This window comes from Poecilia mexicana, unplaced genomic scaffold (genome assembly GCF_051168715.1).
Source record: "Poecilia mexicana isolate PSO_F unplaced genomic scaffold, ASM5116871v1 scaffold_21, whole genome shotgun sequence".
In the NCBI taxonomy this organism is placed as follows: Eukaryota; Metazoa; Chordata; class Actinopteri; order Cyprinodontiformes; family Poeciliidae; genus Poecilia; species Poecilia mexicana.
In genome coordinates this window covers 14386302-14402823 of record NW_028263390.1, presented here as the reverse complement: position 1 = coordinate 14402823, position 16522 = coordinate 14386302, and the positions used below count along the sequence as shown (strand labels likewise).

Sequence of the window (16522 nt, the reverse complement as noted above, 5' to 3'; positions counted from 1 at the left end):
GTGAAATGCCCCGTTAGCATTTAAAGAGACAGCACCAAAACAAGTTGCTCTTCAAACCAGTCAAAACTCATCTTAGAAAAAAAATTGGTTCATTTTATCAGACCAAAACTATAACCAAAACTAAACTTCAAGTCTCAATGAAAAACCTCATTTGTAAGGATGTCAGTAATGTTTCTCCAAAACTCTGGGAAATGCACGTAAAAAATTTACATGCCAAATTTAGGTGTTCTGGATTTTAAGAAAAGATCACACTCTCTCCCTCTCACTCCAAAAGCCGGCAGCCATGTTGTAACAACAGCCATGACGTAAACACATTCAGAGCTGAACTCCAGTGCATCAGCTGCGCTATAAAAACACGACTCCATGTTTGTCCTTGAAATGCTCCGACTCACACAAAGACACGCAGTTACCAAAAACACACACACACCCCCACAGTGACTCATGACTTCATCTCTCAGTGTGTTCTCGACATGAAGCATCAGGACCAAAGCTGATGAAAAATGGATGAGCATAAAATGAGCAGCTGAGAGGAAGGCTGCAAGAGGCCTGAAGGAGTGCAACAAAAAGATGGACTCCATCCTTCCCCATGAAAACCCTCCACCAATTCATGCAGACAGACATTGCAATAGCCTAAAATGACCTATGCTTAGAGAGGATCAATGTAAATATTTGTTTAATTAGATGATACACCTGAGACGCCAATGTGTGAGATTAATCCAGTCCCTTTCTGAAGCATTTCAGTGTTTTTTTTCCCGGAGTTACTCTCTGGACATTGACGAAAACAACTCTCTTCCGAAGAAAAGCCTCACACAGCTTCATTGGGGAGACACTGCTTTTTTTGTTAGCTGTGAGAATATAAAAAAAAAAATTAAGCTTTTAAATTGAATACAAGACGTTATCGTGTACTGCGGTCATGCAGTTCAAATTAAAGATAGGTTAAAGCAGGACACAAAATGTGTTTACCACCTTTTATGTAAAGATCATCTTGTGGAGGTTAACATTTTTAATCTTATTAAAATGTTCATACTTTCTTTACGCTGAAAAACAAAGGAAGAGCAGAACACACAGGCTCCTTCTAATGCGTTTACATGCTTTATGTTAAATGAATTTGTATAAATTTTACATTTTGGCTTAAACTACAGTCCATTGCAAAGGTATTTAAACACCATAAACATCCCCACAATTTTTTTCCATATTACAACAATTTAGCCCATTGTGTTTTAAATGAATTTTAGGACTGTTGTGCCGTTTTATTTGTTGCCTGAATTGCTCTGTATTCAGCTCCACCCATCTTCCTGTCAACTCTGACCAGTTTCCCTGTTCCTGCTGAAGAAAAGCATCTTCACAGCATGATGCTGCCACCACCATGTTGCAGGGTGACGTGCAGTTTACGTTTTTCACCATTTAGCTTTTAAGATTTTCTTTCTATAATGCTTTTTCATTTGATAAATATCCACTGTTGTGTGTTGGTTCACTACATAAAAAATCCAAGGCATATATCAGGTCTGGACAATAAATTAATAACAATTTGTATGGCAATAGACATGTGATCAATATCAATAGATGATACATAAGATGGAATATTCAGGGTTTTTTTTTTTTACTTTATTCTACGCTGAAGATTGCAAGATTTTAACATCAACATTGTTAATGTTTGTGGTTATTCTTCTTAAACATTTTTTTTTAAATAACGTGATATTTGTCATTGTGCTAAAAATCCTCTATGTATGTTAATGTTATTTGTTTGAACATAATAAAACAAAAAACTTTTTTTTTCATATTCACTGAATTCTCATTCAGAACCACACAGCATTCTGGGAGATGTAGGCAGAGGAAAGGCTTTAGCTGCTCAACTTCTCACAGCAAGTTAAGCTAGGTTGGTGGAATCAACTAACCCGCTCACTCACTCTTTGGTTACCTAGCAACAACCTGCTGCATGGCAAGCAGTTTCGAGTTCCAATAACTTTGGTTACCTAGCAACAACCAGTTGAGTAACTGCCACAGCAGCTTTGTGTTTCATAACTACTTAAAAATAAAATAACGAGGAGAAAAAACTGTGGATAAACCAGCATACATTTACTTTTTTCAATAAACTATAAAGCACACATTCAGAAATGTATCATAATAAAACATTCACGATGATAAGTTCTCAAAAAACATTGCTACAGTTGATTTTAAGGATTTCACACAATATTTTGAGTCCATTATTGAGAGAACGGATTTAAATGTTGATGTTTAATTAAGCTTGGCTAACATCCTGGGAACGCACGTTCATGGCAAAATGAAGCAGCAAAGAAGCACCGTTATGTAATAATTTCCAAGTCATTGTAGTATTTAGTGTTGACCTGTGGATTCATTATCGGAGCCGAGTGTCAGGGAGAGGGCAGAAGACAGGAACAAAAGAGCTTTGGGTTTTTTTTCACATCATCAGAGAAAGACGGGTGTTTTTACAGCGACTGAGCTGGGAATGAATCTGAAAGCAGGGAGAAAAGGAAGCTCTCCTTATGACAGACTGATTAGCCGACAGACACTTCCTGTTTCTCTTAAAACACAGCAAGACAAAAAAAAATAACTGTCTTGATTAGCAAGGTTCACTTTTTGAACAAAAAACAAAATCATCTTGGTGTTCTCCAGCTGTAGGAAGGACTGACTGACATTTGATTATCTTATTATGCTGTTATTCAACTTTAGAAAGTTTTTGGTGGACATTAACGTTGAAGCTGAAGCCTTTTAGTTCGTCAATCCAAATGCTTGAATCAAATTAGCCTGATTTTATTTAGTTTTTCATGACTCTGCATTTTAGATGAATTGATTGCTTATCTGCTACGCTGCCCCTCTTCTATACGTTCCACGTCACTGAAGTAGTAATCTCCGTCATCAGGCTTCTTACTTCAATTTGACTAATTTGGTTAGCTGAAATTAGTTGAACTCTCCGACCCCACAAAGGGACGCTGGTCTAATCAGCTGGAGAAGTGAGCCGTCTTTCAGCTTTCAGGATGAGTTTCAGGCTTTCAGTTTCAGTTTTCAAACTTGTGTTTTTGTGCTAAAGTTTCAAATTTTCTTCAAGGCAATTTCATATTTCTTACTCCACACTTACTGTTGACCCTGAAGAAATAAAAGTCTTCACTTTAGTTCATCATTGTGAAGAGTTTCTATATTTATCAGATCATTGTCCTGCTGTTTATGATTGTGGTAGAGGGGATATGCTACTATGGCGTCAAATGGATTTTATAATACTTTTTTTTGACACAGCTCTCTAGCTTTAAACTTTAGATATATATTTTTAGCATTTTCTACCATCTTCACCAATAAACATGGTACCAAAACAAACTTGGGTCCCATATTTCATCTAATTGTCATGTGAATTTTAAGAAAATGACATGTCACAAAAAAGGAAAAAAAAAAATAAAAATGCAAGTGGTTCTCCATCTACTGGTTTGGAGCGAATCAACCACACAACGCAGAGCAAAATTCAGTCAGATGTTGTAAAAAAACACAATCCAAATGTTTCAAACTAACATGGACCACGAAACAGAGAATCCTCCCCTCCGAACCTGCAGATGGGACTTGGAGATTTCTGAGTTTCATGCCTCTGGTAAGGCAGCTTCATGTTTTACCAGAGGCAGTTTCATGCCTTACCCATCAGTGGATGGGAAGGTTTGCTACATAAGAACGTATTCGGCAAATGTATTTTCACCTTCTCGTTAGTGTACCAACTCTTTTTTTTGGAAAAACCGCCTCAAGCGAGCATATAGACAGAATTTTAGCAAAACAAGTACTTTTTTTTTTTTTTTTTTTACAAATTTTGCTTTTTCAGAACCGTTTCCAATAAGACACTCCAAAAAACGCAAAAAAAAAAAAAAAACATTGATAGAAACATGAGTACAGTTCTAGTCATTTTTAATTATTGCTCTGACTACAAGTATTTTTTTTACACCTGATAAACATCTGAACCAGTATAATGGCATCCTCTCCTGGCTTTCCCATTTCGACTAGCTAGTAAACCTTTTAAAAATGCATTGCAAGAATCACTAGGGGTACCAATAGTTGTGGCACTGGTGATTTTGTGAAATTTGTATACTGACATTACCAACATGAGTAGGATGTGCTGTGCAGGATGAGCTTTGTGGATTTTAAAGCAATGACTTTGCTGCGTTGTTAAAAGAATAAATGACCACAGCTGGCGACTGAAGCAGCTCTACGGTACTTTTAAATCCTTTTTGCTTCACAGATCACTGATGAGTTTCGTTTGTGGGCCATGTGAAAGTAGGACCCATTCCTTCCCTGTCAACACCCACGCTCTGTGCGGCACCGGGTCCGCTCCTTCTTTCTCTACCTGAGCCCATTTTAGCTCAACCTCTGTCATCGGAGTCCTTTTAAAATCAGGCAGGAGGGAGAACAGAGGGAACAATTGGCTGATTCATCTGGCTTTGTGTCATGCTGACGCCTCACCCCCCCACTCTAACTTTCTCTCTCTCTCTTTCTCCAACTTTTTTTTTCTCTCGTTCTCCCTTGGATGTACTCGCCCCCCCTCTCCCTTCGCCCACCCAAAACGCTGCTCCCCATCCAGGCCCATCGTCAATGAATCTTCTGTCTCGCTCCCCGCCTCCCTCCCCCGCCCGCCCGCCCTCTTTCTCTCTCTGCTAAACAGGATAATCAGAGCCAGGGCAGCATCTGATCAGCCGCAGCTCATTATACAGGAACGTAAAAGCTTTAATCAGAACACATTACTTTACATAACAGGGTGTTGGATCATTGGAGTCACCTGTCTCTGCCGTTGTGATGACCGAGTGCAAATTAAGCGATATAAAAATAATGCAAATGCAATAAACCCAAGCCATTGTAAGCAGACGTTCATCTTAGAGACCACAGAGTCTAATAATCTCGATCAGAGGTCTTCAGGGATTATGTTTTATACACTGACCCTGTTTTGAGTTACTATTTTCTCCTTGACCTGTTTGCTGCGCTCTCTGATCTTCATGATGCTCCTTAAAATGTTCTCCACCAAACACACTGGGCCTTCACAGGAGGTAAGGTCATTTTATTACACATTTTTCAGCAACAAGGCAGCTCAAAGTGCTTTGCATGAATTAGGATGAAATATGACAAACCAAAGGAAAGAGCAAAAGGGAAAAAAAGAAAGTAAAAAAAGTACTAAGTTTGTTCTAATTCCTGTTGTGGCTTGAGTGAAGAACAGATTGATTTATATACACACACACACACACACGCACGCACACACACACGCACACGCACGCACACACACACAGGAGGACATGTTGAATTATAATTAAGTGATGTATGAAGGAGATCGATTGTACTGGGTTTTATTTAGGAGTGTCAGAGAAAAATGTTGCTAAAATACATTAAAGTTTCTGGTTCAACCCTATAAAATATTTCAAAGACGAGTATAAATGCTTTTGGAAGGCACTGTACAGACATTGTTTTTTTTTTTTTTCATTTATATGCCAGAAAGATCACAATTATCCAGTGATGAGGGGTAAAAGAGCATATTTTAATAAAACCCAATGGAGCTCGAACGCCTAATGTGATTTATTTTGACAGCATTCGTGAGGTTGAGGAGATGGTAAAGCTTGATGAAGGCGTGTCCCGGTGGTGGAGGGACACACACACACAAACACACACACACATTTCTAAAATTCCTCTGCGGAGTGAGGAGGATATTTATCGTCTGCGTATCAGGCTTGGGAGCTTCGACCACATCAACCGAGCACGCGTTATCATCTTCCAAACACAGCCTACTCGCTCTCTTTGGTCCCAAAACACACCACAACATGCAGCTGCACTTGAATGCATCATGTTGTTTGAGAGCAGGTACATGTTTAAGCTTTAAAATGTCTGACAGATGCATCTCAGAGTGGAGATCTGGCTTTGTGTAATGCTGCACAGCTCTGCTCCCTCCCTCCTCTTTGAGATGGTGAAAAAATAAAAGACTTGATGCAACAGCCAAGGTCATGGTTCCCTTCTGCCCAAGCAAAGCAACAACTTTCCAGGTTTGCACAGTCAAAAAAATAAAAATAAAAAATAGAGCAGTGAATTAAAAAGTGTCTAGACAAAGGCCCGAAGGGGCTGAAACATTAATTAGACAGGTAATTATGAAACTGCGCAACAGCAGGAGCCATAAATGCACCTGTTCCAGCCCTGCAAGGGTACAAGTTTACTTTTTCTGAGGTTATGTAACTCTGGAGCTGGATCACGTTAAAGTCATTACTTTACTGGGACGGTAAAACTGCGCAGATGTTTCACGCGTTTAAACAAAGCAACATGAACTGATATTTTGCTAAAATTGCAGTGCTTTCGTTAGCAATCACACAATTTCTGCGCTCGGATCAAACAACACAAGACAAGCGGCTCGTTTACCTTTGAGGTAAACGAGCCGCTACATGTCTGCTTTGGTCTGCATCACCTGCTTTAGCTGGAATCGGAAAGGAAAGCAGGTTTAGAGGCCCGGTGATGTCACAATGCGTTACGTTGTGCCAAAATTCATGCGAAAAATGATGTGAAGACGGCGATGCCAGCGACAGGAAGCACAAACTACACCACACAGATTACGTGGAAACAACTCCCGAGACGTTATGTTACGAGGAAATGTGGGCAAAACAAGAATGTCCCCGGAAAGGAAACAAGTGTGAACGGATGAAGACGTGATCAAAAATCTGCAGGGACGTTAAGCTTCCAGCTTTGTTGGCTTTACCGTCCTGGGGGTCGTTCAGGAGAAGCAGCAGAATGTGACCTGCTGACCTTTCGCACATTAAAATGTCAGTAAATCCAGCAGGTTAAACATAGCATGTATGAGACAGGTGGTGAAACACACACACACACACACACACACGCACACACACTTCAGAAGGTGTTTTCCATATAGTAACAGAAAAGGGCGGCAATAGCTTTGATAATTTAAGGTTTATGGTTGAAGTTTAATTATTTGGTAGATTAGTCTCCCTGTCTTATCTGTCAAACATTCGGCTAGAAAAATGACCTGTCCATTGAGCTTAAATCGTGGTTTCCTCTGTTAGTGAGGAAGTCGTCTCCAGGGAAAAATGCTTGATTTAATTTAGAGGAGGAGTTGAAACAATTGCTCGATAAGTGGTTTAGCAGTTTAGTCAGCAGCTATTTTCAAATTGATTTTCCCCTTTAGGTTCTGCATTAAGTTAAAAAACCCCCCGTCTTCCTCAGTAGGGTCAACATTTGGTGCTTCTGTTTGTGCATCCGTTCATTTTTTATTCCCACTTAATGCTTTGGAGTTTCTGGTGTCTTTGATTCTGATGTTTAACTAGTTTTGACAAATAGATCATAAAAATAAAGTTTCCACATGATTCCAACTATTAAAAACATAGAAAACCGGAAGAGAAGCTGCACAGAGTGTAAAAGATATGGTTAAAATATCACCGTAAAATGAACACAAACACTTCATTTACGTTTAAAATTGCTGATGCAAACTACCACCTGTCAGGTACTGATGGTGGTGATGAGCACCATTGTTTACTTATTTAAATATTTTCCTATTTTTCCGTCTTTATGTATTTATAAATTTGGTAAATATCATCTATACCTTTATTTAAAAAGCTTTGGATGTTGGGTTGAATCAAACCAATTGCTATTATCCTGCCATCAAATCTTTTTTGTATTAATTTCATTACTCATGATTTTTTTCCCCAAAGGATAATTGGCTTCAATTGTCCACATCATGTGTTTTTGGCTGCACTAAAATATTTTTTATTAGCTATTTCTTTTTTAATATTGGAGACTAAAAAAAAAGGTGGGGGAGTCCGTTTTACATTTATAAGCAAAAAGCAGTGCAAAGTCACCTCCGAGTCCGTTTTATCTCTTTGGAAAAATCCGTTTCTTTATGTTTTCAAACAGCTAAAAACACATTTACACGGAAGGCTGCTGGGTATCCGAGGCTCTGTAATCTGCCTGGCTGTAAATGTGAAGCAGTCCTGGCTGCATGCTGGCGTTTTTTATTACTGCGGGACTGCAGACAAGTCGACCCATTACTCAGCAAAAAAAAAAAAAAAAAAAAAAAAAAAAAAACAGGCGCACATGGAGCGCTGCGGAACATTGCAGGAGATTGTTGGGACAATAAGTATGTTTGCAAACATGAAATCCGGAACGTTCATCTCTCTGCCTGGTGCAAAAGGGCTGTCTTAGAGGCTTGCAAGGGGTTAAAATGAGCTTTACCTTTCCGTCCAGGACTCTGCTTCCCTCCTGAAGCACCTTCACCTCTGCGCTCAGCTCCCCGCCGGTGGCTGAAGCTGAAGCTGACGCATCCTCCTGGATCTTCCCGTCCCGCTGCGATGAGCCCTGTGCTCCCATGGCGATCTGTCGACACAATGTGCACCTCCGCTCGTCTGTGATCAGACCAACTAAGCCACCAAAGGGGGAAGAAAAAAAAAAAAAAAAAGAAAGAAAACAACTATTGCACCACTGCGAGTATCCAAAGCGTCCGAATGAGAGCTGTAAGGTGTAGCTCCGCCCCGGCTCGGCCTGGATCCGGAGTGATGAAGTGCGAGGACCACCAAACTCTTGTTTCTTTTCTTTTGCTTTTTATTTATTTATTTATTTATTTATTTATTTATTTTAGGACATTCCCACCTCCTGCGACTCACTACCGCCTGGGTCCCGTCCAGCTTCAGAAAAGGTGCTGATGGAGGAACAAACAGGAGGAGAGTGAATAAAAATAAATAATTCAGTGCTTTGGGATTCTTCTGCTGAAATTGGATGCTAAAAATAAAATTAGAGCCCATCTGAGAGATGAACCTGCAAGTCCATGCAAACACCTCGGAGGACAACCTGAAAATTGGATCACAGCAAAACAAACTTGAAGCATATTTTGAGGACAGGATGGAAGTTAAAGAGGAGCTTTTTTTTAACCTAAATGCTAACACTCAGTGTTGCATAGAAAAATTACACATTTTACAACATTGAATCTACAGTGTTCCTTGATATTCCCCCATATCAGCCATTTCAAACAGAGTTAGCTTACAAAACATCAATTAAAGCAGTGTTTATGCAATCATCAGAACATGGAAAACATTTAAATTTACTAAGACATGTTCATAATTTAGTCTCTTAATATGTAAACCGTGTGGAGAAATATCCATAAACTTGCAGCTCTAATTGTAGAAAAAATGTGGTTCAACAAAGTACTAGCGGTAACACTTTATTTGAAGGGGGTTGAATAAGACTGTCATGACACTTTCATAAACATGACATAACACCTGTCATGAACATGAATAAGCCTTCATGAATATTAATGACTGTTGTCATAAAGCGTCATTCGGTAAATTATGACACTTTTAATACAAAGTTGACATTATTCAAAATGTCTGTTATGACAACTTGACATTAACCAGGAAATCGTTACTGTTTAAACTTTACCTTTAATAACATAACGTTACCCAATTTTTAAAGTGCAATCAGTAATACTTTTATAACAAATTTATATCAGTAATGATTTCTTAGTTAATGTCAAGTTGTCATAACAAAGACATTTTGAATAATGTCAACTTTGTATTAAAAGTGTCATAATTTACCGAATGACGCTTTATGACAACAGTCATAAATATTCATGAAGGCTTATTCATGTTCATGACAGGTGTTATGTCATGTTTATGACAGTGTCATGACAGTCTTATTCAACCCCCTTCAAATAAAGTGTTACCGTACTAGCAAAGCAGGGCTAAATAGAAAACGCACAACACACTTTTCAGATTTTTATTTTACCAGTGTAATATTTTTCTTTCTTTCATTTGGCTATGATGTACCAGCTGGCATTTGACTAAAATCCCAATAAAATCCATCCAAGTTCTACAGCTCAGAAGGATCATTCATGGATAAAATTAAAGGACAAAAACTCTCTTTAAAACGAGAGAATTATCTTATGTAAAAAAAGTAATAACGATATGCTTATTCTCTCTGGTGCTTCTTAAAAACATTTTCATTGTGGCTCTAAGTGGCTTTGTATCATATTTTCTTATTTCTCTACAACTCGTGATGCTGAAGCAACATATCTTTTCAAAAGTTGCATCACTTATTTACTGTTCCTCTTATTTGGCTTGTAACAGCAGGTTGCAGTTGTTGGTGCACAGGTGACTGTATAAGTGCGGGTGCATGGGCGTGGAGTATCTCTGACTTCCCGGTGTTCAGGTTTCCATGGTAATTGCAGGTTAAAACTTCGTGACGTTTTCTTTGGAAGTTTAATGGGAGAGAAATAACAGTCTGAGCTCCTTCAAAAAGCAAAGTTCGCATAGCACTGGTCTGGGTAAATCAAAACCAGAACATTCTGAACCAGCAGAGAAACACGATGAAGGAATGGGACATCTTGAAAACTTCTGAGTGTCAAAGTGTTCTTTATTAAACTGAATGCAATGTTCTGTTCTTTAGCCTCTATACACTATGATCTTCTACGGAGAGATCAGACTAAGACCTACATAAAGAAAGGCAGTTACTGGGATTTAAGGAGTTAACTTGTTTTGTCCACAGGGAAGAGAAAGCCGGAAATAAAATTCACCTGACATGATGCACAACGACATGTTATTCATTAGCCGCCCATGTGCTGTAATAATCTGTAAACGCTGTCACACAATATAAAAAGGTAACTTGGACTTTAAAGTATTAGGTTATAGAATAAAAACAAGTTTAAGAATTTTGTATTACAAATAATTTATGTTTTCTCCCCCCACTCATTTTGGTGAGATGTTGACATTTCTTCATCTTGTGATTGTCTTTCAAACTATTTCTGCAAGCAGGTGAATGAAGTGAAATAATTTCAGCACAGAATGCCTTAAAGAGGAAAATCTGAGTGTCAAAGTGGATGGTTGGATAGTAATGCAAATAAACGATTGAATTTCAGAAATCATGCTGCTGTAGCAAAATAATTGAGGCTTTTAGTGTCTTTACCAGGGATGCAAACAGATATCAAGTTAAGTGGCTGCTTAGGACCTCCACACCACTAGGGGGCCCACGAGAACGCCAAGTTTTATATATTTAAAATAGCATTAAATAATACAAACTAAATCCTATTACTAATGGAAAAACTATAGTTGTTACTCAAATTATTGGTTAATATCATCCGGCTGTTTGCTGCTGCCGCTGTTGGGGAAATAAAAGATCAAACTTGTTAACCGTAAATTTAGTGTTTATCCAGAATCGTTACTTTCAAAAAGTTAAAAACACTTAAATACCACTCTGCATTTCAAAGTCTACACTTTCTTAGCTTGCTACGCCTGTAAGGTGAAAACCAACAGCCACAGTAACACCGGTATGACGCAATGACAAATCATGCTAACGATAGCAGGTACGCCACACATAGATTAGCTTAGGAATGATGAAGCGTCCAGTGTTGACGCGAACACCCGTTTAGGGCCCCAAAAAGGCCGGGGCCGGCCCTGGCTGCCAGCCAAGGTCTGAGGATTTGGGGGAAGATTTAATAAAATCTAACAGCCAAGTTGAAAGATAAAAGTATCCGAGATGTTCAGCAGTAATCCTGATGTAATTTAAGGAAGGGAGAGGAGTGAAGGAGGGTCTGATTAAAGTGAAAGCCTTTCCGGATGTGTCATGGTTTACGCTCAATAAAGTGATAAAGCAAGGGCCTCATGAAAGGCTCAAAGCGTGCCTGACTCCCAACACTGACGCATTCACAGAAACCTGCCGCTTTTCTCTTCTGAGCTGAATAGGAGTCTGCCAGGCAGCAAAGTAGCTCTTTTACTGGAAAGGAACAAAATGCCCGAGCATTTCATTTCATTGAGTTGAAGAATGCGGCCCCACGGTTTCATGTCTGATGTTGGCACCAGGAGATGTCTGGTCCAGGAACAGCAGGGTCCAACGTGCAACGAGACGCCTGCATTTGCATGAGGACTGGAAGTGTCATGATGGGAGACAGATGTTGGCCGACAGCAAGAGGCCGTTCTCTTCTAAAAGGCTGACATCTTGGATATTATAAACTCAGGCAGCATCATTTTGGTGATGATTTGTCAAATGCGTAGACTGAAAGAGACGGTTAAAATTATGATTTCTAGTCCAGATAAAGCTGCCCAGTTCCCCCAGTTTGAAATAATCTAAGCCAGTTTTGGTCTGATGCATCCACTGGGACCTGTCCTTGGTACTGAAATTAGTCTCTTTATAGTGAAACATTACCAACAAATTATCAGAAACGATCAGACACGTACTTCACCTTGAGCAAGCAGGGGATTTCCAGCAACGAGGAAACAAACGTTCCCATCAAAAACAACCTCAAATCTGTCATCGGCTCAAAAGAGACAGGCTAACCCCCCCCCGACTTACTCAGCACGCATTTATGCAACACTGGAAAAAAAAAAAAAAAGACAGGATTCCTGGAGCCGAGGCTGTAGCTTTAACTGCCACATCCTGACGGTTTGAAGATGGAGAATAACAGAGTGAGGAGGTGTGGAATGCCAGCTATGCACGCATGTAAAACGACTCCATGTCGCAAACACTTCATAATGACAGATGCTGCGCCCTGCGGTGCTGCTGAGGGGCCCCGGCAGCCAGCTTTCAGGCGGGCTTCCAACACCTCAGCAGACCAGCTGGTGTTTGGGTATGGAAGAAATGCTTGGAGAGTCTAAAAGGTTAAAGAAAAAGAGCAGGAAAGAGTTTTTATTTCAGCGCTGAGGAAGTTATGAGGCAATAAGACGTGAAGAAATAAACAGAAGACAGAAGATCTCTGAGGCAATAAAAGATTTAATAGAAAAGCACTTGTGATCACTGAAAATGTTAAACATACATCTGCAGGAGTAAAACATACTTAACACCATTCCTGCTTTTGAAAGTCATGTATAAGTCCAATAAACCCGAACGGCCGACTGAGTTAAATTCAGTCGCAACTCGTATAACAGGCTATAAATAAGGGTCCGAGTTCCCACTTCTGCTTAATTTCAGACCCTAAGATGACATTAACAAGCAAATACTAAATAATGAAGTCGCCAATATGTAAAAAAAAAAAAAAAAAAAAAAAAAGACAAAAACTAAAGATTTGAATAACAGCTTTCACACATACAACAGGCGTGAACTTGTCAAGTTTTAGTTCATAAACCAGCATGCAACAGTTTTAGCACCATTAGAAGCACAATGAAAAAAAAAATTAAGTAGACCGAAACCAAATCGTAAGACTTTGAAATCATGGACAGAGCAGTGACATTAATGCTTATATAGTGACGTTGAATCTCTGTGGCACGGCTGTAGATTTTTGGCTAATGAAATAAATGTGCAAATAGTGCATAAACCTAGAGTTCAAAATGCATTCAACTCTTCACAATATGTTGCTTTAACTCTCCTGTTATGTTGCGGGTCAAACTGACCCGTTTTAAAGTTTAAAAAAAGTTGTAAAAATAGTTGAAAGTTTTTTTGTTTTTTTTTGCATGAAATGTTTTCTATTCGTCTTAATAAGTGCACTCTACATATAAAGTGAAAATTTATTCATTTTACACATTTACACCAACCCCTGCGACTACATTTTACATAGATACTGTTTGGGTCAATTTGGGTCCACCCACACCGAGTGGACACTCAGCAGAAGTGGAGACAAATGCATGACTCATTTGTCTTGATTTCAATCAGCGGGTCAATTTGACCCAGAACAGTACATGCGTCTCAAGTTCAATTATAAAGATCACCCATTGAAAAAAACCCAAAACATTCAAAATGTAATATAAAAAAATTGTTTTTTTTTGTCTGCTGTTTTTTTTAGTGGACATAAAAAATGTAATCCACATCACTCCTGCAGATGCAATAGTGTGGTTTCTCACACTATTGCATGATTAAACACTCCACAGGTCAAACTGACCACGGAACATTATTGCTGTAATCCACATGTTTTATGTCCAAATTAGTAAATTGTAGTCATTGATCCTTTATTTGTGAGAAATAACAAAATATCATTACACAAATATTGTTTGAAATGGTTAGTAATGGAGTTAATAATCAAAAATGTTTTTGAGGACTTTTTTTGATTTCTCACACTATTGCATGATTAAACACTCCACAGGTCAAACTGACCCCGGAACATTATTGCTGTACCTCAGAAATGAACATGACAGGAGGGTTAACAAGAATAACAAATGATCCCAAGAGCTCCTGTTTGATTTGCTGCTCCTGAAGCCGCAGCGTCAATCTAATTTAAAGCTAGTTAGGTGAAATGAGTCTGCAGGATTGTTACCACATTAAGCTTTTATCTGCTCACACTGGCTGCCTGGGTAACAGCTTGAGTCCTGGGGTATTGTGGTTGATTTGTGCTCTAATATCAAAAAAATAGGCCCATTTGAGCACAAGGCTGTTGATGTGCGGCTGCTTTAACAGCTGTAGGAATGTAGGCCTTTTGAGGAAATGCAAGTCATCACACTGAGTCAGACGTACAGGGTATAGTAGAGTGTGATGGATCCTGAGAAAAAAACCTAGGAACACAAAAACACACACACAAAAAAAAAAAAAAAAATGTAGGAAGAAAACCATACCGGATGAGGCAGTGTAACATTTTATAAACTGCAAACCTTGATAAAAGTACTAAAATCCCCCAAAAAACTTTTCGCATTTTGTCAAGTTACAACAATAATCTTGATTTTAAATTGAGACTTTTAGCAAGAGAAAAACAGAACAGAGTGAATTTAAGGAAATTAAATGAGCTTTCAAAGTGATTTACAATAATAAATCTGAAAAGTGTTGCAGGTCATCAGGCGAGGCAAAGTTTTTGGTCTATAAACATTTTTAGCTAATTCAAAGAACAATAACACATTATCTGCCATATGATCCACTTTCTTCTGATGGCATGTAAATGATACATGGCACACTTTCAGATTTTCATTAGTCAAAAAAAAAATGTGCAAGTTAACTTCTGCCTTACTTTGTGTTGATGAATCACTTAACAGCCCAATTTAACACAATGCTGTCTGAATTTAATGTGACAAACCAAGAAAAATTTCAAAAGGTTAACACTTTGGTAAGACAGAGTAAAAAATAAAATGTAAAAAACTGCAGCTGCTTATGACACCAGGTATGAAGTAGCTTAAATTGAACCTACAGGAATATCTTTATGTTGCTCAGAAAAGGCCGATGATCTCCTCCGTTTCAGGATCAAGGTCTATGTCATAGAAACAGGGGCGGGTGGGCAGGCCAGGCATTGTGCTCATCTGAAAAAACACACAAAAAAAGCAACAAAGTTTTTTCACTATTATTGTTTACTGCTCCAAACTGTTCACATTTATTTTGAGCCACTTTAATGGTGTTATAATACTATAGGCCTAAACCAGGAAGGAAACTCTTGATAGTTTGAGTTGACAAAAACCTTCAGACTTCATTTTCTGGCAAATTTCATGAGTATGTCAGTGACGTTAAAATTAAAGAAGGTTACAACATACATAACAATAACCAAAGCCATAAATTAGACTATTCACCACAACACAGCTGTTAGAAACCAAAAGATAACCTGCAAAATTCAACATCAAGACCTGATAATTAGAGTGGGATCAACCCCCACAGGTCCAATAACAACAATCTGGACTCATTTAACTGAATGTCAACAGTGTAGAAAATGGTAGCCTTGTTCTTAAAGAGGACAAGAGGGCTGCCCTTAAGGTAGGAGGCAGAGTTAAAATAGAACGCAAAAAAACATTTCACCAGCTAACAGATGAGTTCACTGCTTAGCAAACTGCACATATTTTAAAACAAAATCTGAAAATTTTAATGAATAAAGCAACATCTAAGACCTATGCATTTGTACAGCATTAATCAAAAACACAAGTCAGTTTAAATGACAGAACGCTTCGAAAACAACAAAATGGTCTCGGGAAGTTACTGGGAAGACGATAAGCAGCTGTATGACAAGAGCAGCAGAAAAACATTAAAATTATTCATCACTACCACTCCATTTGTGACGCAATGAAGCTACATAATGGACAGAGGAAACTGGAAACAATAGTGAAATTTAGACTAATATTACTAAAGGTATGATTAAATGTCTGCATTGAATGGCTAAAGTCTAGTCATATCCGAAAAATAGTGTTCAAGTCAAAATAAAAAAAACATCCAGCTTCATACTCAAAAATGAGTAAATCTTAGTAATCCTAAACACTTTTTATTTCCACTTGAACAATTGTGAGAACAGCTGTTCATCTAGACCAGAATATTTTTCCTCAATAATCAAAACAGATTTCTTAAGCTGAAACTACAAAGCAAGGTTTCTGCTGGTTTATACAAATCAACTTGAACTTTGACACATTTTAATAACCTTAACATTTAAATTTAAGGCCTGCGAAAATCACAAAAATGACCTAACAGTGAAACTTTATTTGCTTGACGTCTAAAGTGTAACTTATTGAATAACTTAGGTTGGCAAAGTTTTAGCTAACCATTGATTATTTTTACCTCACACATTTTTGGGATCGGACTTCATTGCTCTTGCATCTAGGTTGAGTAACTTAAACACTCTTTCAAAGTAAACACACATTTGGCTAGCTGGTCAATTTTCCCTGGACTTCAGCCATAGGTATTT

General features: G+C 38.4%; 2 protein-coding genes across 3 annotated transcripts in view; both read right to left on the bottom strand.

Annotated features, from left to right (window-relative positions):
* The window catches only part of akap12b (A-kinase anchoring protein 12b), a 44939-nt gene extending 36168 nt beyond the window's left edge, over positions 1-8771 (bottom strand). The window contains exon 1 of the mRNA XM_088002183.1: positions 8200-8771. Coding sequence (XP_087858309.1) covers positions 8200-8334 — 135 coding nt within the window. The 5' untranslated portion in view covers positions 8335-8771. The remainder of the gene's footprint in view (positions 1-8199) is intronic.
* A 3931-nt stretch (positions 8772-12702) lies between these two features.
* mthfd1l (methylenetetrahydrofolate dehydrogenase (NADP+ dependent) 1 like) overlaps positions 12703-16522 on the bottom strand; it is a 28022-nt gene continuing 24202 nt past the window's right edge. Inside the window, exons 27-28 of one of the 2 annotated variants that reach the window (XM_015013991.2) lie at positions 15053-15161; positions 12703-14429 (exon numbers count right to left, since the gene is read on the bottom strand). In XM_015013991.2, the coding sequence (XP_014869477.2) occupies positions 15072-15161 (90 nt within the window). In that variant the 3' untranslated portion in view covers positions 12703-14429; positions 15053-15071. Of the gene's footprint in view, positions 15162-16522 lie in introns of both variants that reach the window. The other variant, XM_088001901.1, reaches the window with a different exon arrangement.